Below are 26,862 nucleotides of genomic sequence, written 5' to 3' on the forward strand. Positions count from 1 at the left end.
AGAAAAAAATCCCTTCACCATGTTAATTATCTTTCTTACACTTCTTTCACATCTTTCCACTTAACTCAGCAATTCACATTTCTTCAGTTAGAATGCTACTATAAGCATTCTAGCTTGTTGATATTGCTTTAGTTACTCATCTGTAGATGCTCTCTAGAGTTTTCCTCTTCACTCTGGAAATCAGATGACCAAATCTGCACACAGCAGTCTGGGTGTAGTCTGATAAAGGATTTGTACAACCACCTCCTTATTTTTACTTGTCAGTGCCTTCCTTGTCAGAGTGGCAATGCTTATGTATTCCTTGCATTTCATGCAGTGTGCTCTTTAAACTACTGGTCACTATTAGCCATTATCTCCAGATCACAAATCCTGTACTACTGCTTGAACATAGTTCCATCAGTACAATAGATAGCCTTACACTTCTGCAATCTAAGATTTACTACATTGCACTTATCAATATGGTAACTCTAAAATCTACTTAAATTATTATAGAGAAATGTTTTCTCAATATTAAAAATAATTTTGACTTAAAATTAAAAATCATCTTCAGAAGTCTGAAATTATGGTTTCCTTCGATGTAGTTTCACTGTTTACAAATATACCACTTCTAGAATCTTTTACAGGTAGATTTCCTTGATAATATCATTAATTTATTCAAGTTTGCTATCAATGCTGGTTATTTTGCATAATAATTTACTTCAGCAAATCGAGGGTACTGAGATGGGTAGTCCTATATCATCTGCTTTGGCTGATTATTTTATGGAGCATTTAGAGGATTGGATTTCTAACACCATTTCTCCCCGACATCTCATTTAACTGTTTTGTGGATGATATCTTTGCAATCTGATCTCACTCTGAAAATGAACTACTTCAATTTCTGGATAAAATTAACTCTATGTACTTGCATCAAGTTCAATTGAACATGAACTAACAACAGTCTCCCCTTATTGGATACTTTAATACATCATAACTTTGATAGTTTGGCTAAATATTGAATTTCTGTTTACAGGAAGCCATCCTTTACAGGCAGATATATCCATGTATCTTCACATCATCATCCTTTACAAAAAATAGGTATTATCAAAAGCCTTGTACACCAAGCACACACAATTTGTTCTTCTGGGTCTCTTTTATTAGAAGAATTAAATAAAATAAAACTTCCTCTATTACCTAATGGATAGCGCAAGATACAGAAAATATTTGATAATTATCATCCCTCTTCCAGATTTGCAATCTGATCTTATAAGGATCAGCATACATTACCTTAAAGGAACTATTATTATTATTATGTGACACCTCCAGGGAGAGTAGATGCCCTCCTTTGATGAGTCTTTGGACTCCAAGGAGTCCGGACTGATCAAGAGAGGGCATCTGCTCTACAGCTCTCTCTCTACCAACTGCAACTACACTAATGCCATCTACTGCCCACTACCACTACTGGTATATCCACAGACAATCACAAACATCCATGCTCATGACAGGATTCGAACCCACAGCCTTTTGGCTGGAGAACAGATACGTTAACCACTCGGCCAACCGGGTTGGCTAAATAGCAAGGACCCTTTGCAGATATATTTTGTATATCCAGCCTGGCTGGCTGAGTGGTTAGCATATCCGCTCTCCAGCCAAAAGGCTGCGGATTCGAATCCTGCCGTGGGCATGGATGTTCGTGATTGCCTACTACCAGTAGATGGCGCTGGTGTAGATGATGGAGATGGATAGATGTAGAGTAGGTGCCCTCCCTCGATGAGTCTTTGGACTCCCTGGAGGTGACAAATAATAATAACAATATCACCTTCAAACAAGCCTAGACGTTATCATCTTTCTTATCGCCTATCAAAGATATATCATCACCTCTGTCTTTTCCTGGTGTTTATCAAATAGCCTGTTTTAGTCATCTTTTGCTACGTTGGACAAACTGGCTGTTTGACTACTAATGTTATATAATCTTGATGAAGAACATCAAGATTATATAACAAGCCTAGTATCTCTGCTTACACATTTTTGAACATGAATGATACCGAGGTTCCTTTATAATCTATTAAAAAAAAAACAACAACTAGGAAATTCAAGCAAAGAAATTTTGTGCAATATTTTGAATCTTAAAATATTTATGGAATATTAAGCTGTATGACTTAAAGACCTTCTCATTCCTAATCTTTCAAGGGAAAAGGTTTTTCTTGAATCGGTATTATACTTTTTTTTTATTCCAAGTATCATAAATTAAACATAGCTCAAAAAATATCAGCATAATGATAATAATAATAAATTTTGCATTTTTACTTTGTTTTCTATACTAATTGAGTTTGAAAGATTTTATTAAGTCTACAAAAGATTTTAATAGTTTTAGATATTTACCTTTAAAAATGTAGAATATTTACCTAATAAGCTTTGCTTATTTTCTTTGCCTATTTTGCAATTTTTTGTTATTGCACAGTTCTGTTTGAAAAAAAAAAAAAAAAATTGGTTCCTTTTCAAAAAATATCATTCTGCTCTCCTTGATATTGAGAATAAATGATTGGATTTTTGAAATATTATAGCAAAATCTGTTTTCTTTTTCTTTTTTTTTTAAATCTGAAAAATAAGTAATGTTTATTGTAATTGTTTTAACTTTATCCAAATGCATTTTTGGTTATTTTAATTTCAGAGCTATCTGTGGCAGCTTCTTCAAGGCATTGCATATTGTCATTCCCGTCGGGTTTTACATAGAGATTTAAAGCCTCAGAATTTGCTTATTGACAAGCAAGGAAATATCAAGCTGGCAGATTTTGGTCTTGCAAGAGCTTTTGGTGTGCCTCTTAGAACATATACACATGAGGTTTGGACAGCATTTTCTGTAGTTCATTTCCTTTAATCAAATTTCTTCTACTATTTGCATGTATAGAATGAATTAAGCATGAATAATGAATGCATCTGGATGACAAAGTTCAGAAATGCTTGTTGTTGCAAATTGTCCATGTGTATGTATTTGAAGTTAAAAAAAATTAATTTACATCTGATATACTTCAAATCTTATTTGAATATGTATCTACAAGGAGGAGTATATCTTTTTTTTTTTTGAATACTTGTGTTAAGTGATATAAAATGAATATTTAATGTCTGTCATCTCATATAAATACAATAATCTACATGCCATTTTGAGAACTTTTTTTAAATGGTGTTATCACATCCTCAAAGTTTAGAATGTGGTTTTAAAGATTGTCATTTGGAGGTTTTGCTATATGAATAGAATAAAGCAACTGATTAGGAAGTTCATCTTAAAAACAGACAAATACACATGTTAAAAATGTATATTTGCTCTGAAAATATGATTCTGAAACCTTATAATCAGTCTTCGATAAGAAAAAACCCATCAACAACTCAAAAATTGTATCTACGGCTGCACAAATAATTGTTCTTAGCAAAGGCTTCAACTTTGCATTCTGTTGGTGGGAAAAAAAAAAGAGAAAAACATGGCGGCAGAGCTCCTCTTAGCAAAAATATAGCTACTTCCTTCCTAATTCTACAAAAGGCTTCCTTGACGCATTTTAAATCAGCTTAAATTTTAAATAAGCATAATAAATACATTGAAACTTCCATTAACAATCTTACCCTCTAGAAAGGGCATCCCTAAAAAAACAAAAGACCATCAGTATACCAGGGTTACAAAACTAAGGACCTTCTAAAAACTATCTATGAATTTAACAGGGATACTAGATTAGCTCTCAGATCTCAACATCCTCTTCCCTATGGCTGTACAAGATTCCTAAAATTCATAAAGAACATACACCTCTTTGTCCAATAGTCAAAAGTATAGATTCTACTACATATCATCTTGTAAGATATTTAGTTAAACTACTATAAAAGGCCTGAGAGGAGAGTCATCTTTTGTTTTCAAAATTCTCAACACTTTGTTTCTATTATCAGCAATATCAATCTTGATGAACATGACAGTTTAGTGAGGTTTCATATCGTCAATTTATTCCAATGTCCCAACTAATGAACTTCTCATATTACCACAAGAAAAATTCTCAAAGAAAATTGTGGTACTTTTCAAACACTATCTCCTCTGAATATTTTAAATGCATACTATGATCCCATATATAAACTCTTTCTCTTGTTTTAGGAAAATTTTATATTGAACACTTGAAAAAAAAAGGTCTTGGATCATCTCATACTAAAAGTATGAGAGAGAAAGAGGTATTGATGATATTTTCTTAATTTAGTGCCACAGACAGCCGTCATTTTTTGATTTTATCGACTATCTCAACACACAACATCCTAACATAAGATTCACATTCACTTATGAACTAGTCCAGTCGTTTCAATTTTGGATTTAAACCTAACTAAATAATCTAGTGAATTAAAAATCTCTTTCTTTCTTTAGAATTGACTCATATAGACAGATATCTACTTGCTTCATTACAGATCTCAAAAACGGCATCTTTTCTACACAGAGCAAGAGCCATTCATCTCATTATTGATGAGAAGAACTAGACAGAGAACTCCAGTTTCTAAATTTAAAAAAAAAAAGTATCTTTTTATAAAATATTTACAACAAATGCATCTTTTTGAGATTCTTTACCAACCAATGCACTTAAGGCACCTTTAGTTATGGAGATGTCAAAGCTTTTATTACCTCTTCTCTGTTAGTTCATTTTAGCATTATAGCATGTAAACATGAAACTGGCTAAAATCCTTAAAGAAGATTAGAATAGTATTTACTCCTTCAATCATAATAAGATTAATAGTTCTGTCTGTTAAACCCAGACAACTCTGAAATATACAAGGGTTTATTGTTTATCAACTGTAGTGTGACTTTAGGACCCTGTACATGGAGAGATTGAGAAATCTATTGAACAGTGCATCGAGAAGGTATGTTAGAGCTATAGAATACCACAGGAGTCAGGCCACAGCTCTATGTTCACATGTACTGTCTTCAGATGATTCACATGATGCCTTGGCAGAGAAATGCCACATTCTGTGGAATGAATCTGAATTTTTACACTGTGTTATGATAAACAGAAAGGAAAATCTAAGAATCTTTGGAGTGTTATTAGATCCTGGATACATGAGTTTAAATCCTAGCATTAACTTATTAATGCTTCCTAGCTATTTCCAGCCATGCAAAATGAAAGCACGGCAGTGTGTGCAACAATGAATACATTATTTAAATTATTGGAATGCTACATAGTTCCACATCTGTTGGCATGCTAATTTTTTACTATTTGTTTGTCTGTTAGATCCTTCCCTTACACTTGACTAAAGAATGCAATTAAGATGAAATTAGTAGTGCTTCTGAATAAACTAGTTACCTCTATACTTCTGATAGTTTGCCATATCAACTGTTATATCAACCACACATGTGAGGTTACACCCTGAAACATTGATGTAGCATGGACAGGTGATTTGTACAAAAGAAGGGATCTGTTGTGTTTCTTGAAAAGCTAAAAGTCATAGCCCTTTGTTGAAAGCAGTAGGAGAGAAGCTGTTTTAAAGATCAGAGGTAGATGGAATGAAAGAAGTGGTTGAGAAATTTGATCAGTAAATTTGAAGCCAAAATGTGTGAGAGAGAGTAATCTATTATTCAGACTGCCTATTCTCAATAGCATGAATTGTTTTTAGAAAGGTTTTTGGTGCATCATCCCAAGCATGAGAATAATAAGGCCTGGAGTGTAAGTCATCCCAGGAAGGAAAATCTTGATTTTGACTGCATTTCTGCTTTTTTTGTTTTTTTGAAGAAATCCACTTCTGGATTTCTTCATTTATAATAAATATTTCTTTATGAAAAAAATTCTTTTTGCTCTAAACACTGGTACAAGTAGTACCACTGTTTACAGCTTTTCTTGCTATTTCACTCAAAATGGGCAGTACTATTTTCCATTTTTGAAACATTTATGGATAATCAGTTCAGTGGTTTATTAAAATCATCATTAATGTTTTACTACAGCTGATTTTGCTTTCAACTGCATGGCAATACAGCAGTGGAGGAGAAGTGATAATGTCAAAATGATGCTCTTATTTTTCTTTTGATTATGTTCTAACAATCTCATTGTTTTTGATAGAGTGGTGTTATGAGTTCTTCATCATTTATTTTTCATTAATTAGAATACTTTTAACATAATCATTTTTTTTTTTTAGGTTGAAAATGCTAGCTTGAATCTTGGATTTAACTGTAGAAATATAATATTTTTGGATGAATTATCAAATGTTCTGTTAATTTTTACACAGAAAAATTGTTTCATTGTTCCTACTCTGAAAAAATGTGAAAATGTGTCAGAGTAGTAATAGTTTGGAGCACTTCAAAAATTAAAGCAATATTTGAATGCATGGTATGGTTAATTTCTTCGAAAGGCTTCAATAAATTTAGCAGTGGCTTCATTCTAGACCACTGATTTGAGCATAATATATTTATAGAACATTTTTAGAATGATTTCTTCTGGTATTAAACCACAAACAAAGATGTCAAATAGAAACTGTGTTTTATTTTAGACTAGTTTTGGGAGATATTTTGTTTCACTTCATCAGGAAATAACAGGAATTAATAGGAATTCAATAGAAATGTGAACTGTTTCAACAGTTTACATTTCTATTGAACAAATATTCGAAAACATTTAAACAACGAAAAGCATGCATTCGCTGTTATGCTGGCTGCTGGTTTGTAGGTTCTTGTAGCATACTTCTGGTAGATATAAGTGTTTAGTGACATATTAAGGAAGACCAGACTTGATGTAAAATCATCCCTTATTTTTTGTTACACTGTAGAGGATGCTTCATCATTTCAGCTGTTCTTTGAATGCTTGAGGAAAAATGGTAATCAATGTGTAGCCTTTCAGTTTTTTGACATTCTAATTGGTGTTTTGTTTCCATTGTATATGCATTGCCAGTCCTGATTTGTGCTATCTTTCATTCTCAATGTCCTTAAAGTGTTCTGATTGGCATATCTCACCAGATCTGCCAGTCTATCCTATGCAATTATTGCAGTTGCATAGGATAGACTGGCAAAATTTGTTGCAATTGTGAATCTACAATTGCAACAAATCTTGCAGTTTTTTGAGTGGCAGATGTGGAGGTTTTAGGAAGTTTTCAGATGTTCAGAGATTTTTTTGATTGTGTAGACGGCAACTTAAGTTTCATTGGCAAAGCAATCTTTCTGTTTTATTTGTGATTGAATTGTATATATGGAAGAATCACTGCTCATTTGTATTTTAAGATTTTTTGTTCTTCTGATTGAGGTTGAAATAGAATTTTTTTTTTGCTAATGATCTGTTTTAGTTTTTTTTTTTGGACGGATGGAATTAAGATATTGTAGCTCTTGGTTTCTTATGTCTATATTGGTGAAAATTCTGTAGGCTGTATTACATAAGTAATGAATAATGTCCATTTTTTTGTGCTGGGTGGTGATGAGAAGTTGCATTTATAATGTCCCTTGTTAGTTGGTTTCCCATAGACTGAGAAATTGAGTGTGTTTTGTTCTGATATTTCAACTAGTGTATCCAAAAATGGTAAAGACTTCTTTTTCTTTTTAATTCAGCTGAATTTAATTCAAGGCTGGATGTGTTGTACAGGAAGGTGATAATCTTCTAATTGTGTAATAGTACCAGACCAGTTTGATATTTTAATTTCAGGCAGGCAGCAGGTGTTGTGTGGTTAAATGTTACTATTACTCCATTACTGCTAACTTCAATGTGTGAATGAAACACAGAATGCTTAAAACTTCATTATCATTATATTCCTTAATAACATTAGTGCTGTTGCCTCAAACGATTATGTGACTGTGTGAAATGTGTATATTCCACTCATTTTAAAAATTTATGGAATTTACGACTGTGTTTAAAATCTTTTTTTATTATCCTGACGTTTCGATCTTCACATCAAGATCATCATCTGGAATTGATGATCTTAATATGATCTTGAAGAAACATTCTTTCAGATGGTTTTCTTTCTGAAAGAAAGAAAACCATCTGAAAGAATGTTTATTCCTGTCATTGTAAATAGAATTTAGCTTGAAATTTGATGTAATTTTTTTTTTTTTTCACTAGAGGTCATGCTAGTAGAATAACATGTGATCAAAGCATTTTTTCTTTAGCTTACGGTTAATAATGTAACTCAGCTTGTCTTGTATATTGATGTATGCTCCAGATGATGAGCTTGATGTGAAGATCGAAACGTCAGGATAATAAAAAAGTTTTTTAACACAGTTGTCAATTCCATAAATTTTTAAAATGAATGCTGATCACCGTGTAACTCTAAAAGAAAGTGTATATTCCGCATTTGCAACAGACACTATTACTACACAGATACTGATATTAAATTTACCAGTGGCATGTAGAAAAAATGTAAAAGAAAATAAATAAATAAAAATTCCTAGGTATGCTTGCATTTTATATAGTTAGAGTTGTGCTTGCAGTTTTTCCCATACCATACAAAGATATTTTTTGTTTGCACATTTTGCATTTTGAATCTTCACATAAATCAAAAATTCCATATATATATTAGTGACATCGAGTGCCCATTTTGGTTGGGTGTGCTCTTGTGCAGGTTATGCAACCTACGCTACAAATTTCACTTCATTTTGACTGTATGCATGGGTGTCCGCAGAATATTTTTCGGGGGTAAGGACAAAGCTTGGAGACAAATAATTACATCAATAAATTTTTATAATTATTGATGTAATTAAATAATGTCATCAATAAACATCTTTTAGCAGTTTTTTATGTAATTATTTGTCAATGTAAACTATAAATACATTATTTTCATTTTACATCGATTTTAATGATCTTTAATTCTTGGGAAAAAACGTATTTGGAATGAATACAGTTTTTGCAAAATTTCATATATAAAAATAATTGACTGGTATATTTTATTAAAGATCAACTAATTAATTAATACCAAAACCCTAAATTAAATTATTTCAGTTTAAAAGCAAAAAAAATCATAAAACTAACAAGTAAAATAATATTAAATTACAAAGGCTTATCCTTTAAAAATGTATTTTTCTGTTTAAATTTGTACAAGAAGGTGAATTTCACTATAAATTTACAATTCACACTTCACTCAGTTGCTCACTAGACACAGAGGGAAAACGAACTAGTCGCTGTTCACAACAGTAATGAACTTTTTTTCACAAATCATAAAAAGATGAACCAAAAACAGGAACACATGCTTTATTGCTGCAATAAATCACGCTATGGCTACCCCGCCGTGAGGCAAAACAACTCAACCCATAATAAAATTTTAAGACAGAAAAAGCTTACATATCTCAATCACTTTTATGATTATAATTTGTGGAATTTTTTTCTCGATCCCGGGTAGGGGGAGTGCCCTGTTTTCCCCTCTGCAGATGCACATGACCGCATGATTGCATTTTTATCATTGAATGAAAGTTTTGAGAGTGCATAGCGTATCAGCGCTCATCTTAATTGGTCCAATGCAATTAATTGCAGGATAACTTTGAATACTTCTGCATAGAGTGGGGGAACAATCTGTTTGTTTTAGGATTTATTAGAAAACAACAATTAAGGAGAATGCTATATTTGGTTGGTATATTTGAAATACTCAAAGATGAAAATATGTGAACCATCATTTATAAGACGTGTGAGAATAGGAAATGAAAGGAAAGAATAAGTGTGAGTAGAAATACTTTCATTAATGGTAAATGAATTATTAATAATTCACAATTGCAATATGTGTGTGTCCTATAATTTGCTGGGTAGAGCGAATAGCACGATCCTATAAAATCTAAACATGAATAAGTGAATTTACGATGGCATAATTTAAAAAAAAAAACTTATGGGGAGACAGAGAGTATGGCAGGAATAAATATGGTTTGATGGAGCAGCAAATCATTTTGTAAAATTTGTTGCCCATGTTATGTGTATTTCTCTGGTTTGTGTATATTTTGCTCCATTTTCCAAGAATTTTCTTTTATTTACTGAGACTCAGTGTACATAACATCTGATCATTATCAGAATTATCCACACTTTTGGGAATCCTACATTTTTTTTTTAGTATCAGCAGTTCATCTGTCATATCAATCTCACATATGCTGGTATTTTTTTGTAGATCAACAACACCTTATAATACATAGAATATTCGTTTTCATTCAGGAATAGATATTTTTTACTGTCTGTTGTATCCGAAGACTAGAATAAAAATGTCTCTATACCGTTAAAAAATTTGCAACCTCAGCAGATGATATACTGCAAGCAAGAGAAACAATTAGTTTTCTCTCCTAACATCCACTTTCAAATTTTCAGTTCCAGAAAATATGTGTAACAGCTGTTTGTAATACAGCCATTGGATACAGAAAGCACTCAGCTCATGACAAGTGACAACGTTCAGTTGGATTGGTTGACACAATAACCAATCACAGCCGCTAGATGCTGGGTGAGCTCTCAACATGAGCTAGCCTTCTGAGCAGTTTAAAAATACTAGAATGCTAAGAATTTGACCCACTGTGCCCGCTTTACATCTTTTCAAAGGGCTCAAAGGTGTATGCATTTTGAAAGCACACTCAAGCTATTAACGCGAATGTGACGCAATGTTTGCGCGTCGAAAAGTGCACTCTTCATGAAGCACATGCTTCATTATCCTCATAAAAAGGGCAATGAAACATTAGTATATTGGGTTTAATTTTAAGAATCATGCAACGTCTGCAAACAATTAGGGGAGACTTTAGCAGGAATAAATGCAAAAATATAATATCGGTAATACTGATATTTCGTGGATGAGCACTGCACACCTAGCACGCCCAGAATATTTGCCCCTGATATATGTATTATTCACTGCAAAAATTAAATACTTTTTCAGTATTTAAGCCTTCATAATACAAAATAAAAACACAGAAAACATCAAATATGAGGCAACATAAATGCAACAAGCTTTGGTGTGCGGTAAGCTGAAGCTTTTACCCTAATTCATTGCATTTGCCGACACATGTAACAGGAAATTTTCTGCTTCTGAATACTGAATCTTTGCAGAACACATTGAATCAATGTAATACTAAAGCAAAACCAAATATATGGTGCACTTCTAGATGTTACCATGGTACTATCTGGATGCGAGAGAAAATGGAAGTTTCATAGGGCAGAAATTGCATTTCTTCTTAATGAGCGATTATTAACAACTGTGGTTGTTAATAATCACTCATTATATTACAGAGCCAGGTGGATATGAGGGGGGGGGGGTAATAATGGCTTTAAGAATACTGGCAATGCACTGGTTTTTCTGTATACAGATGCTATAGAAGCATTAGGAATAAGGGGAATGAGTTTGTGGCATTGACTCAGTCTCTCCAAAGATTTTTGGTATCAGTGAATCTTGGTTAACTGAGGACGATGCTCTAACAGGGACAGAAATGAAGGGTATAGCACATTTCAGCAGGATACATTTCAATTCATCTCTTATTTCATGATAAGAGATGAATCGTACACTCTCAGGATGGAGAATCTCCATGGAAATAACACCAATGGCTTTGAGAGTATATGGTGTGTGATAGATCTTTATAAGACAGAATATTTTAGGGAGAAGATTTGAATAAACTGGAAAGATGGGAAAATGAATGGAAATATCAGTTCAATGCAACTAAATGTAAGGTTTTAAAATTTGGGATCCACAGTGGGATGCTTCATATTCACTTAATGGAGTTATACTGGAAGAAGTGGAAGAAACAGTATAACTCCATTAAATGAATATGAAGGGATGATCGTGGATAAAGATTTGAAGTTCCAAGGACATGTTGAAAAGGTCGTGAAGACATCTCAGAGAATTGTGGCAATGTTGAGGAGAAAACTGACCACAACAGTTAAGTGTGCTGGTCCCATTGTATAAAGCTTTGATCAGACCATATCTGGATTTTTGTGCTCAGATCTGGTCACTGGGATTTGAAGAGAATGAAGTAACCTTGGAGAGGGTGCAGAGATGGATAACAAAAATGATATTAGGACTGTATGACATTGATGATAGACTGAGGGCAAGCAGACTGCAGAGTTTGGTGGATAGAAGGCAAAGGGGAGAGAGAGAGAGATATGATCGAGACTTTAAGCTGTTGAAGGGTTATTGTATTAACACTGTGGAAATGTTTCATGTTGGAAGTTTTTTCCTCCTTGGTTAGACTATAAATTATATATTTAGTTTAATCCTTTATCCAAGTGTAAAGCTCAAGGCTCCCACTGAAGAGACCTCAATAAAGGTCGAAACTGGTCTGGATAGTGACTCTTCCCATAATGCATAGCATTATACACGTCCACAAGGAGATGGATGTGCTTTGCATTATGGGGTACTAAGGAAAGTGATGAGAACTTAGTCCACCTTTGCCACAAGTTGCCCCAGTCCTGAAGATATTTCAGGTGCAAACTTTATTTGCTTACACTTGAATAAAGGATTAAACTAAATATATAATTTATAGTCTAACCAAGTGGGAAAAAACTTCCAACAACTTTCTCTAATCCCGAGTAATTTAATAATAAAGTGTGATACCTTTTGACACTGGCATATGGAAGTATGACGTTGATGATTTTCTTAGTTCTGCATTGCTTCAACCTCTGGATATGGCTCCCACTAAAGAGACCTTAATAAAGGTCGAAACTGGGTAGTAACCCTTCCCATAATACATAGCATTATACATGTCCACAAGGAGATGAGATGTGTTTTGCATTATGGGATACTAAGGAAAGCGATGAGATATTTATCCAAGTGTGTAAGCAAATTTTGTTTGCTTACACTTGAATAAAGGATTAAACTAAATATATAATTTATGAAATGTTTCATTTCATATAGTAGAACAAAGGGAGCAAGGGCAGGGGGCCATCCCTGGAAGTTGCAAAAGAAGGTGATGAGTAAAAGGGTAAGAAGTGTGTTTTTTCACATGGAGAATGGTATAGTCTGACCACATAAGCGAGAGCTGTCATTGGCAGACAAGAAGTCTGTTGATGCTGTCTGCCAACAGACTTCTTGGTCACCAACACACAAAATCACATGCTTTATACGTAAAAGTTTCCAACTGTTATACAAGCAAAATAGCTTAAAATCTACAATGTTCATAACAGAGAAGTTAATTTTCCGACGTTTAATAATAAACACTCATCTTACAATACGGATTGATTGCCCTATTATCAGAATGGATTCTCCTTCTGTTGACATGCGCAGAAGTGTTGAAGGGTCTCGTATCTGTGGGCATACTATAGGAGTATGGAATGCATTACCTGAGATGGTGGTGAACGTGCAGATTGTGGATGAGTGGTATGATAGACTTTGCGTACTAGATTTGACCTCACACATTAAGTTGTGACTCCAGGGAGGTTAGGAAAATAATAATAATTACTAAAGAAATAGCCTAAGGCTTCATTTCGATGATGTAAAATTATATATCCAAAGTGGACACTAGATCCAACATTATTTCAAAGCCAAATGTTTGCAGAAACTATGAAAGTGTCATAAGAGCTTAAGAGAAAACAATTCTCGGCATCCCCAAAGTTGCCTTAGGTCAACTTATGAAACTTTCATAGTTTCTACAAACATTTGGCTTTGAAATAATGTTGGATCTAGTATCCACTTTGGATATGTAATTTTACATCGTCGAAATGAAGCCTTTTGGCTCTTTCTTTAGTAATTACTTTTATGCACTGACAGAGGGTTCACTTATGAAAAATACATTTCTCTGACATTTCTATTTTCTTAGTACTGAATGGGTTTTTTTTGCTCTTTTAAGGTTTCTGCCTGGTCTCCTAAGAGAACCAACCAGTTCAAAACAGCAGCACCAGTGAAACCTTTATCAAATGTACTAATAAAATGCAAATATATGGACGCTTGGGAAGCGCTTATGTCTTTTAAGTAGTACAAGCTAAGGAAACTCAGGGATGACGAGGATTGTATTCTTGTAAGCTCTCAGGTCAATGTACGAAACTTTCATCATTTCTACAAACATTTGGCTTTGAAATAATGTTGGATCTAGTATCCACTTTGCATATATAATAATAATAATGTACTTCTGACTACATTTCTTTTGAATGTTTTCTATCACTGTGCTGTTATTGTTTGTTTCATTTAGTAGTCTTTCAGAATAATTATTCCAGTTATTTTCATGTCATTATCAGCTATGATTCCTTTTACATTACATTTTCCTCCATGTCTATACTTTTTTTTTTAATAGCCTCCAGAATATTTTGCCACCCTCCTGATATTTGTTTTCTCTGTTCTTCTCAAAGTCTTCCCATAACTTGTTTAGCTAGTTTTACATATTGCTTCGTTTCATTTCTTACATTTTTCTCTATATTCTCTTTGAGCGCATGTGAACTTTCTTCTTTTCCTTGACTGCTTCTTTAACATCCTCAGTCTGCTGTGGAATACTGATTTTTCCATCTTTACTTTCTTGCTGAATCAGTAGCGTTTTCTTTAGGGTCTGCTGATAAATGTCCAAGATTTGGTTCTTGCTTTCAAACTCTTTCATTCCCCCCCCCTCGAATTGTATTTTTGCATTCGTGTCTACAGAGTTCAACTCTAAGACTGCTCAATTTAGATTCTTTTTTAAAACTTTCTTACAACTTTTCTTTTCAACGTCCTGTTGTTTAAGAAAATTGACAACGTAGACTAGATAATAACTAGAAATATACTATTATTATTTTCTGTATTTTGCCAAAGTTAAATTGCATCTTCAGGGATTAATACACTGTGTTAAACACATGCATGCAGGCACACTTCAGCAACAAAGATGGAACAGGAGCAATACAGGAGATGATCTAAGTCCTATAATTATGCCATCAATTGGCTTTGGTTGGGTGTTCTTGGCTGTTAGGCTGACTGTCTGCGAATGAGGGTTCCCCATATGAGAAGCAATGTGATATAACCATATTTGTTTATGTTGGGATAGCTGGTAAGAGCCGCAGCATATTTCAGGAAAAATTTTTCTTTTCAGTATAATATTCAATTTTATCCTGCTCAAAACTAAATAGTAATCACTTCCTATTTCAAATTGTTTGTATACTCTTTATCCTGAAGCAGTGTGAAGATGTTACTATCAACGGTTACATAGTTAATGAGACTTTTCTTGTGTCTCATTTCCTTTTTTCTTGTATGTCTTCTCTTCGTGTGAATTTATGTAGATCTTTATTTTGAACATGTTGTTAGTAATGACTGACTAGTTCTTGTCCTGAACAGAAATCCAGCAGGTATTAATGATTGTTATTAGCTTTGCTCTTTTCTCCAACTTTTCTCAAATACATTGACTATATGTAGTAATAATTTCCTACTCTGTTCTGCCGTTTTGATCAACAAGGACCAACTTTTTTTTTCTTTGTGTCAGTTGGATTCTCCAAAAATTCCTTCACTTCCTTAGTAATACTATCTGCAGGACCATAGGCATAACTAAGTCTTATTGTCCAGTTCCCCATGCTGATCTTTGTCCACTGCAGATTTAGTACCAAAAGTCGCCGATAGGGGAAATTTTGGCAGATTATCCCCATATTTAGTGTTGAGTACTATAGCTACAACTTCTTTTTCCTGTAAATAAAATGTTACATTATTTCAGAGAGATAAAAATGCATTAGTAAATACTCTAAAATGCTATGTCACTTGCATCTCAAACAGATTATCAGATTAAACTTTATAAACAAGGCCATTCAAGATAAACTGCACTTCCAGGATTGATTCCTTGAGTGATTTTAAAACAACAACAACAGAAAAAGTTTGTATTAATACAGGTCCGATTTAGCTACTGGTAATTGCTGCACCTGGCAGTGTATTTATTGTAGTTTTGTTAAATAGTTCATATAGAATCGTGTTCTCTTCATCGCATTTATCTCTGTGCAGATAATTTTCAATTTTAGAGAAAATACACTGGCTAAGATTTTTAAATGAGAATAATGCTGACATTGTCATTTATAGTTTGTAATGGCAGCACGAGAGTTGTTGTTGTTTGAAGAATATTGACAGTGATTTTCTGGCCATATTGTCCTAGTTAACAATTGATGTACATGGATATCTTCAGGAAACTATATCATTTGAAGATTTGAACTTATAGCACATCGGTACTGTTGGGGTATAACAAGTTAGGGCTGGGAAAGAAGTTTATTGACATTTTTCTTGAAGAGTTACAGGTTGTAATTATATGGGAACATTTTATTAGGTAGGCTGTTTTATTTGAAGAGAATAGGAGAAGGAAGTGTGGTGTATTTGCAGTGGTACTGGAAAGGAATGTTGGGAAAGTACAGCTGCTCTTGTTTTAACAGTCTCAACAAGAAGTGTAGGAATATTGCCAGTTCAGTGAAGCAGTAACCATGATGAAAGTACCTGCAAAAAAAAAAAAAAAAACTGAAAGAGTATGCTTGTGGGATAGAGGTTGAAGTAAGTCTGCGAGGGAAGGATTGTCTGGACAGCATTAGGGACTTTTATAGCATTAGTTGGGTGGGTGAAAAATAACATCTTATATGCAGGAAAGAATGCCTGGTTTTCAGAGGTTGAGAAAGCTATTATTATAATACTTTTATGTTGTCTGTCTGGAGATTTGTGTATTACTGGGGATATGGAAAGGTGGGTTGAGATGCCTTTTGCAAAAGAAAAGGCAAGACTGCATTTTGGTGGTATTGCAAGTAACTCGGTTATCCTGGCACATTGAAGGGTCATATGGAAATGCACTGGTCACAGCAATTTTCAAACTTGGGATGTCTAATACACTGCATGGTTTGCTGAATGGAGTGTACTATCATCAGCAAAACTGTGAATAAGATTAGTGGTGACTGAGAATAGGTAATTAATGTGTAGGAGAAAAGAGGCTAGATGATAGAACAGCCCTGGGGCACTCCTTTATTGGTGGCAAAGTTTGAAGAGAGAGTTAGCCATTGATCATGATATATGGTGAAGACCAGAGAGAGAGAGAGAAAGCTGGCTTACATATATCCTTTTCTAGTTACTGTCTCGGAATTTAGCCATTTCTGGTACCTTTTGTTTTTACTATATTTTATATAGTAAAATTCCTTTCCAGAAAATGCCATTTCTGGTAACTTTGGCCAGCCTGGCTGGCCAAGTGGTTAGCATATCTGCTCTCCAGCCAAAAGGCTGTGGATTCGAATCCCACTGTAGGCATGGATGTTTGTGTTGTCTGTGGAAATACTAGTGGCGGTAGATGGCGTTGGTGTAGTTGCGGTCAGTTGGTGGATTGAGTTGTTGAGACAGAGTTGTAGAGCAGGTGCCCTCCCTTGATGAGTCTTTGGACTCCCTGGAGGTGTCAAATATTAATAATAACAATACATACATGCATACATCTTCAAGGCCCACCTTTCCTAATTGGGTTGTGGGGGAAACAGCTGCAAGAGGAACTTCCATTGGTCACGATCCTCTGCCACCAAGCTCAGGTGTTCTGGTGGGATTCCCAAACGTGTCCACCCAAGGTTTTGGGTGGACACGTTTGGGAATCTATCCAGCAAGTCCTTGGCCTTCCACGTGGCCTCCCACCCTCTGGCTTGGCAAAGGCCTGCTGAGGGAGCCTCTCTTGTGGCATTCTGACCAGGTGCCCGTACCAACGTAACTGTGATCTCTCAACACGGAGAAGCAATGGTTGAGTATTGAGGGTTTCCCGAATTGCAGAGCTTCTGACTGTCGAGTCTTGTCAGCCCTGCAACCCCTCGAAGGAACCTCATTTCAGCCACTTGGATTCGTGTCCGCATTCTTTCAGTCATTACCCAATTCTCATGACCATAGGTGAGGATGGGGACATAGACTGTATTGAAGACAGCCAGCTTTGCCTTCTGGCTTAACTCCCGCTTCAATACTACTGAACGGCCAAGCTCCCACAATATTGAGCTTGCTAAGCCAATTCGAGTATCTAGTTCTACGTCCCATTTTTCATCATTCGTGAATATGGACCCAAGGTATTTAAACTTCTCCACCTGCCTCATTGGGACTCCACTTACATGTAGAGTCCACTGGGATGGTTGTCTCGAGACCACAAATGTTTCAGTTTTGGCCACTGATCTTCATTCTGGCGTCTGCACAAACAGCTACAAACCTATCCAGGGTCTGCTGGAGGTCATCTGTGGAAGAGCTAAGCAGAACTAGGTCATCTGCAAAATGCAGACGTCCAATGCTACATCTTCCAATTCTGACACACTCACTGCCTCAGCTGTGCCTATCAATCCAGTCCATAAATATTATGAAAAGGAGGGGTGACAGAACACACCCTTGGTGGAGGCCAACTGAGACTGTGAAAGGTTCAGACTATGTGCTGTTTACCCTGACACAAAACTCTGGGCATTCGTAGAGGGACTTGATGGCAGCTAATAGTTGGCCATCCACTCCATACTCCTGTACTAATTGCCAAAGCTTATCCCGAGGAACCCGGTCATATGCCTTCTCCAAGTCCACAAAACATGAGTAGACATTCTTGGCATATTCCCAAGATTTCTCAAAGACTTGCCTTAATGTGAAGATTTGGTCAGTTGTGCTTCTACCAGGACAAAAGCCACATTGTTCTTCCTGGAACTTTGACTCAACTATGCTCCTGCACCGTCTTTCCAAGCACCTAGCATACACTTTCCCAGGCAGGCTGAGCAGAGAGATGCCATGATAATTACTGCAATTCTTCTGGTCTCCCTTCTTGAAGACTGGTATTATTATGCCTGTCTGCCATTGCTTTGGTGCTTGCCCAGATATCTAAGTAGCCTGACACACTCGAGTCAGCCAGAGAACACCGCCTCGATTTAAGGCTTTTAGCATTTCGGGCCGAATTTCATCATCGCCAACAGCCTTGCCCGATTTTAGCGATTTTATTGCTAAATGGACCTCTTCTGCTGTGAGACTAGTCATTGCCCCGATCTGCACCTCTTGGATGTCCACAACTGCTGGGTCACCTGGGTTAAGAAGGCTCTCAAAGTATTCCCTCCCTGTGGAGGATATCCTTCTCGGTTGTTAAAAGTGCATCATCAGAGTCCTTAATCGCCCTTGCTGTGCACGATTTTTCCTCCCTCGAAGGCGGCAGATGGTCTGCCAGAATACTTTGTTTGCATTTGCATAGGATGAGTCTAATCTTTATTTTTATTTTTATTTTTTTTTTATTTTGGTTTAACCAATAAGAATACAATTTGGTCGGCTAAATCCCAAATTGCCAGCCCATCCTCGTTCGTTCAGTATCAAAGTAGATACCCAACAGGGTGCACCACGGGAAGGTGAGGATTGGACATTAGGTCAGAAGCCCTGGTCGGTTCTCCGCATTCCTTTAAAGGCTATGTGGAGGTCTCCTCTCAGTTATACAGCTTTGACCCTTAAGCACCCCCATCCATACTTGAAGTAGAAAAAGCCATCAAAGGCTTGAAATGTGGAAAGGCAGCAGGGGTAGATGATATTCGACCAGAAATGCTGAAGTATGGTGGTATAAGAGTCTTACAGTGGCTGCACTGCATAGTTCAGAAAGCCTGGACAGAGGGACGAATTCCCGATGATTGGAGTAGAGCTCTCATAGTACCCATATATAAAAAGGGAAATAAAACTGAATGTGAGAATTACAGAGGTATATCCCTACTGAGTGTTCCTGGCAAGATCTATGCAAGTATACCTGAGAAACGGTTGAGAAGAATTGTGGAAGAAAAGCTTGGTGAAGAACAAGCTGGATTCAGGCCAAATAGAGGCTGTCAGGATCAGATCTTCACTTTACGACAAATAGTCGAGAAAGCATGGGAATATAACAAAGATCTGTATTTAAGTTTTGTCGATTTGGAAAAGGCATATGACAAGGTGCCAAGAGAGAAGCTATTCAATACGCTGCAGTTATATGGTGTCAATGGGGCATTATATCAAGCAATACTTAGTCTTTATTTGAGTTGTGAGTCAGCAGTTAGAATTGAAGGAAGTACAGGAAGATGGTTTAATGTTAAATCTGGTGTGAGACAAGGATGTACATTATCCCCTCTGTTATTCATTATCTATATGGATCACATTATGAAGGAATGTGGTATTAAACCTGATATCAAAATTGGAGATGTTAATGTCAGCTCTGCTTTATGCGGATGATGTTATACTTCTAAATAAATCCGCTACAAGTCTGCAAGATTCTCTGACTAAATTGAATAGCTGTTGTAATAGATATGGTATGAAGGTCAGCAATAAAAAGACAAAGACAATGAAAATAGGCAGAATCATTGAAAATGTCAACTGTGTTGTGAATGGAGAACCTGTGGAACAAGTAAAACATTTCAGCTACTTAGGCACAATTTTTACTGAAGATGGTAAACTAAATATAGAAATAGACAACAGAATCAGCAAAGCTGGTATCGTGGGAAGTCAATTGAATAAATTCATATGGAATAAGAAAGAAATTAGTCGGAACACTAAATTAGCTGTATACAAGACTGTGTTCAAACCAATTTTAACTTATGGATCTGAGAGCTGGGTCAGAAGTAAAACACTTGACCAAAGACTAGAGACCGCAGATATGAGAGTCCTGAGAAAGATTAGAGGCGTGAACAGATGGCATCAATGGCAATATCATATTAAAAATGAGGATATTAGGAAAGAACTTGACATTGTCAGCATCCAGGAATGCGTTAGCAGAGCTAATCTCAGATGGTATGGTCACTTAAATAGAATGGGAGAGGAAAGATTAGCAAAACAAGTGTTCTCTGCCAGGTTGGCAGGAAAACGACCCAGAGGAAGACCAAGATATAGGTGGTTTGATACGGTACAAAGTGCCTTAGACGATAGAAATATGATCTGATAATGTTGGAGTCTTGACAAGTAACAGACTGATTTGGAGGAAAATTGTAGATAGGAAGTTAGTAATGATGTAATTTTGTCATGTAGTACTGTCATATCCTGTACACCCCTTGAGGGTACATGGCAGGAATTTGATGATGATGATGATGAGTCTAATCTTTCTCCAAAGGTAATAATAATAATATTTCTTTATTCCACTCTTTTTCTATTCCATTTACTCTCTATTCTCATTCCTATTACTAAGCTTTTCATTCCTAAGCTTCCTGTTCTGTTACTTTTGTCAGGATTTATTTCAAATTTTCCAGTCCTCTTCTCTGTCATTTGATTTTTGAGTGGGTTGTTTTTTTTTTTCATCAGTGCATTTTTGATATTATTGCCTATACGGTGTACTATCATCCTGGGATATAGTATGTGAATCTTATAATGCAGAAATTTTTAACTCAGTTGATAGGAATTTTCCATTTTATTTATTTTTAATCATTTTGGCTTAAATCAAATTTTTGCCAATACCATATAATGATCACAGTTTAATTCAAAACCTCGATATGCTCTTACATCTAGGATTAACTCAGCTAGCTTAAAATTTGCAATGATGTTATTAGTAACTTAGTTATTAGTATTATATCCTCTGGCTGACAATCCATATTTATGCATTTCTTTAGGTTCAGACATTATTTATTCATTCATTATTCTCATGTTGTTATAAATGACAAAATTCTGATTAGGAATACAAAGAATATAAGTGATGGTGTAAGAGACAGCAAATCCATCACTATCCCTTATATTTGTGGTGTATCAGAAAAGGTGGCCAAGATCTTAAAAAAGGACAATCTTGTGACCACTTATAAACCATACAGAAAGCTAGCAACTGTTATCTGCTTCCCCAAGACCAGCTACAACCTCTGGATTTACCTGGACTGTGTCAGGTACCCTGCAGCTGCAACCGTTCATATTATGGCCAAAAAGGTAGGACAGCCAACATTTGTATATCAGAGCACCAGGATTACATCCTTTTCCACCATTACACCCACTCAGGATTAGCAGACTACGCCATGGATACCCAGCACAAGATCCTTTGGGGGAAAAAAGCCACCTTACTCCACCAAAGTAAATTTTTAATTCGAGAGGCTTTTCCTTGAATCTGCTGCAGCTCTGGTAAAAGCCGCAGCAGATTCAACGATCACAACCTAAGGGAAACCCTCATCAGCAGACAGTCAGTCTAACAGCCAAGAACACCCAACCAAAGCCAATAGGTGACGTACAACCAAAGTCAATAGAGTTACTGGTAAAGAGTATCCTGTGGTACTCTACAGGATACTCTTTACTCCCCAGGAGCTGTTAACGTATACACAAACAATATTAGCTAACTTTCCCAAAAAAGGAATATCTTCCAATAAGCAGACAGTTTATATCTCTCCTGTTGAATTTTTTGTTACTGAAGTGTGCCTGTGTGCACATGTTTAATGCCAGTGTATTAATCCCCGAAGTTGCCGATTTAATTTTGGCAAAAGATAGGAAGCAATAATCACATATTTTTAGTTATTGTCTAGTCACATTGTCAATTTCCTTAAACAACACGATGCTGGAGAATCAACGTATAAGCCTAAACACCGGGAGAGTAATTTTACTTATTAAATCAAAGTATTGCTAGAATATATAATATATAATAATAGAATATATAATAACATCACCATAGAAACTGAACAGAACAAATCCATCAATTTCTTAAACTTGACATTGATCAGAATAAACAACAAAATAGCCATGAAAATATACAAACCCACGCATATTGGAAATTACCTCCATTTCTACTCATACCATCCATATTCTGTTAAAAAATCGGTCATCCTATCACAATTAATAAATGTTTACAAGGTTTCAACTAACCATAATTATCTTAACACAGAAATAAAAAAACTAACACAGATTTTTAAAAAGTGCAACTATCCCACACAACTAATAACTTATGCAAACAGGACAGCAAAAACCCGTCAAAACAACCCAACAACCAAAACAAACTTCCCAACATAAAAAGTTATCAACCTGCCATACGTCCAGAACACATACAAAGCCTACAAATACATCTTCAAACACAATGACTACAAACTGTTATTCACCACAAACCAAAAATTGGCAAATCTTCTAAAACCCACTAAATCTCTCACACACAAAGAAATATTAGAACACAACGTAGTCTACAAATTTTCCTGCCAAAAAGACTGTGATATCACCTACACAGGTTCTACCATCAGGTCTTTATGGGCAAGACTACAAGAACACTTCCATGACTGTAACATCCCTATTCCAGAACATTTAAACACTAAAAACACAACATCAAAAAGAAAAATAGAATACAAAGTACAGGGAAAACAGAAATAGCAGTTCATGCCCTTGAACAAAAACATACCTCCTACCCTGAAAATCAACAAGGCCATCATAATAGACAGACAAGACAATGAAACAGTGCTTAGTATATCGGAAACAGTAGCCATAAAATGTGACGAGAACTCGATCAATGTCTTCCGACCCTACATAATCTCAGAGTGTTGGAAGCTTCACAACTCTGAGTGATAACACAAACACTTCAAAGGCAGAAACACCAAGCTGACACGACATAGCATCCACTCCCTCCACGAGAGACAATGACCCACACAGTCGAAACGGCTCACACCCCCATAAACCCTTTCCCTTCCTCTGAAAAAACAGTTGCTATTTTCAGCCCCCTTTTTCACCTTTATCCACCCTACAAAAAAAAGTGCTCCACCCACCCTTAAAAATAATATATGTATATTATACAAAACACTCAGGTTTTTTCAAATTAATTCTCCCACACTGCCTAAGCCCCCCCCCCCACTCCCCTTTCAACACCATAACAGCAGAAGTATGCACACTGCAGAAAGAAAGAAGACAGGCAACAACATCCAAGACAAGGTATGTGCAAATTTTCTTCTATTATGCTACATATATTTGTCTCTAAAATACATCTGCAATGCCCTAAGAATTCTTGAGTAAAAAGCCAATGACATTAAAACAGGGGGCACTCCTAAACAAAAGCAGACAAAGTAGCTGTAAAAATAATTTAATATCTGTTTCATGAAGCCCTATACCAAGAGTTGCTATGTATGCAAACTTATACCGTTTCACTTTGTTAAAATTTAAATAATTTCTTGATGCCTCAGTTCTATAACATGATATGGAGTTATATGCCACAGTATCTTATTGAATTTAAGATAATGAAGGATATTACTCTGCAAAGAAGTGTGATATTTTGAATCATCCATAAGTCTTTTAAAGCAGTGTTAACTACATGACATCATTTATATGTTGCTCTGGATATTTCTCCTATCCTTTTTTATTGAAGATCTTTTGTTCTGTCTAGGTTCATTTCTACTGCTTTATGCATGTGAAATAATATTCTTCCATCAATATCATCAACTGTTTACTTATGTATATCATTAAGAGTTATACCAGATGTTACTGCAGTGTATTACAATAAGGATTTTGTGACTAGTTTCTGATTAGCAACTTTCTTCCAGTTTGCTTTGTTATTTGTCAAGTCTGATTTGATGATCTTCTACATTTTAATCTTTCTAAAGCACTCAATTTCATCTCAGTCTTTTCCCAGCATTTTTTGCTTTAAGCACTTGTCAGTATTTCTGATAAATTATAAACTATTTTTTTCTGGTATATTTTTTTTTTTGTATGGTTATGTCACCGATTTTATCTGTTCATGCTCCTAACAATGAAATAACAATGAAAGTTATTTCATCATTATTTCTCATAAATTTCTCAATATTTTTCTCTCATTGTTTTCATTCATTCATCATTATTTCTCATAACCTGCAGTTATTTAAATCATTTAAGAATAAATGTCCTATCCATTTTCCAAGTCTACCCTTGCACACATGCCAATTGTACTGTAAGTGTTCAACTTTTATGGAGAAGAATGAATTTTTTTTTGATAAAAAGTTTATTTATTACAGGTTGTTACTCTGTGGTACAGAGCCCCAGAAATTCTTTTGGGAACAAGATTTTATTCAACTCCTGTAGATATTTGGAGTATTGGATGTATTTTTGCTGAAATGGTAAGGAACTTAAAGATGTTTTTCTTAGAACTATTCTGTATAGTATTTATGCTTACATGGTATTTAGAAAGTTTCAGTAGAATCAGCATATTTCTCAACATCACATTTTACAAAGAACTGTAAGTTGGTGGTGGGGGAAGCACATCTTAATCTGTCCAAGACTGCTCATAGTACATAGAATTATGAATCATATGGACTATTTTATGTGATCACATTTGGAGAAAGTGTGTAAGTATGCATCAAAAAAAAAAAAAAAATGAAATTAACCTTAGATGATTATTGCATTAAAAGAGGACAGTTTGACTTCATCATTGTAATTTTGAAATGACTGTAATGAAAATAATTTCCAAAGTTTTCGTTATAGTTCTGCACTATGCTTATTGGAGAAGACTTGAAGTGGTTTAACTGGGAGAATTGTATATAGTCATGGAAATAATTATATATATATATATATATATATATATACAGTAAAACCCTGTTTTTACGTTCCTGCAATTTACGTTTTCCTGCCATTTACGTCATTTTCCGTTGGTCCTGTCTTAAGACCTATTCTTACGATATATTGTTTTCCTGCCATTAACAACTTGATGTGGACATTATTTCCTGTGATTTGCGTTTTTTTCTCGGGTGGCAATACTGATTTTCGAATAGATTTCTGTGGAAATCTGCTCATTTCTGTTCCCAGATGGCGTTGCTTTTGGCTGTAGTTTCGTTTCTGCCATCACGGTGACTTGCAGCAGTAATGTAGTGATGAGCGATACCGCGATTTTTCAATCACACTAAGAATTGATAATGCAGAATTTCTGCTATGTAATTTAGCGTGTGAAAGTTGCTTTCAAGTTGCAGTGGTGGATGATCGATATTAGTAACATGGAGAAAAAAGACAGAAAACGTATTTCGGTAGAAGAAAAGATGGCAATTCTGCGACGTGTAAATTGGAATGCCGGAACACGTGTGCATTTAGCAAAAGATCTTGGACTCTCTGTGTCCCCTTTGAACACGATAGTAAAAAACAGGTCAAGCATTGAACTCAGTGCAAAGCAATCTGGTGCTATGTCAAAAAAAAAAAAAAAAAAAAGAAAAGCAAAAACAATCAACAATTAAAGATTTTTTTAAATAGATAAATGCAAGTAGTTGTAAATTAATTTATTTTCAGTTATTAAATTTTGTAATCTAATATGTAGACTCACATACTAGCAAAGTCATCTTTTAGCCTTTTTTTTAATGCTTTTTTACATTTCCTGCTATTTACACTTTTTTCCATCAGTCCCTTGAAAAGTGTAAAAAAAAGGGGTTTTACTGTATATAGATAGATTGATAGGCCTAACCAGTGTAAATTCTAATTTATGCAAATTATCCTGAAATGACTATGAAAACATTTTTACAAAAAAACACCTATGTGTTCTCATGCCATCTAACATAATGTTCCTTAAGATATCCCAAAATGTATGTATGTGCTTTCCTCAGGCTTGCTTTGTTTACTGTTGAAGATGGACATGCTGTACATTTGTGTTCATACACTTTTTAGAGTTAATTTTTAGAATTTCTATGCACTGCAGTAGAGTAAAGTCATGACTAGAAAAAGAAACAGAAATGGAAAGTGCATAAACACATTAAAACCGATCTATTATAACTGAAACTGAATTAAACTGAAAATTATAAAGAAATATGGTGGGCAAAGATTAATGGCCATAGGACGTGGTATAGGTCTCACACCATTGAATACAACTGTGAAGGATGCTGCCCATATAAAGGAAAGCATGCCTTTTTAAAGTCAACAATAACCAAAAAGAGTTTTGATGACATCTTGAAACATACTAAAAGAGATCACAATCACATTCTGTAAGATTTCAGCAGGAGCAGGAATGGCATGAGAAGATGGATCCTAATGCATCATGATTCTTAAAAGCAAAGAGCAATAGATGACACTTCAGCATGTTGTTAAGAGAGTTATAAAAAAAATAAAAAGAGAGAGAGAGAGAGAGAGGACCTACTGTTCAGTTATCTCATGAAAATTTCATAAGTTGACACTTTGGGATTGGCTACTAAGTGAAATATATTTGACAAGTACCGTATTTTCCGGTGTATAAGACACACT

General features: G+C 35.1%; 1 protein-coding gene across 2 annotated transcripts in view; it reads left to right on the top strand.

Moving 5' to 3' along the window:
• Window positions 1-26,862, top strand: part of Cdk2 (Cyclin-dependent kinase 2) — a 137,440-nt gene that overhangs the window by 74,884 nt on the left and 35,694 nt on the right. For both annotated transcript variants that reach the window (XM_090399739.1, XM_090399738.1), the window contains exons 5-6: window positions 2,648-2,818; window positions 24,663-24,764. In XM_090399739.1, coding sequence (XP_090255865.1) covers window positions 2,648-2,818; window positions 24,663-24,764 — 273 coding nt within the window. The remainder of the gene's footprint in view (window positions 1-2,647; window positions 2,819-24,662; window positions 24,765-26,862) is intronic.

Source organism: Typopeltis vanoorti, chromosome 10 (assembly GCF_054136105.1).
Source record: "Typopeltis vanoorti isolate ZY-2024b chromosome 10, IOZ_Tvanoo_1.0, whole genome shotgun sequence".
Classification (NCBI taxonomy): domain Eukaryota; kingdom Metazoa; phylum Arthropoda; class Arachnida; order Uropygi; family Thelyphonidae; genus Typopeltis; species Typopeltis vanoorti.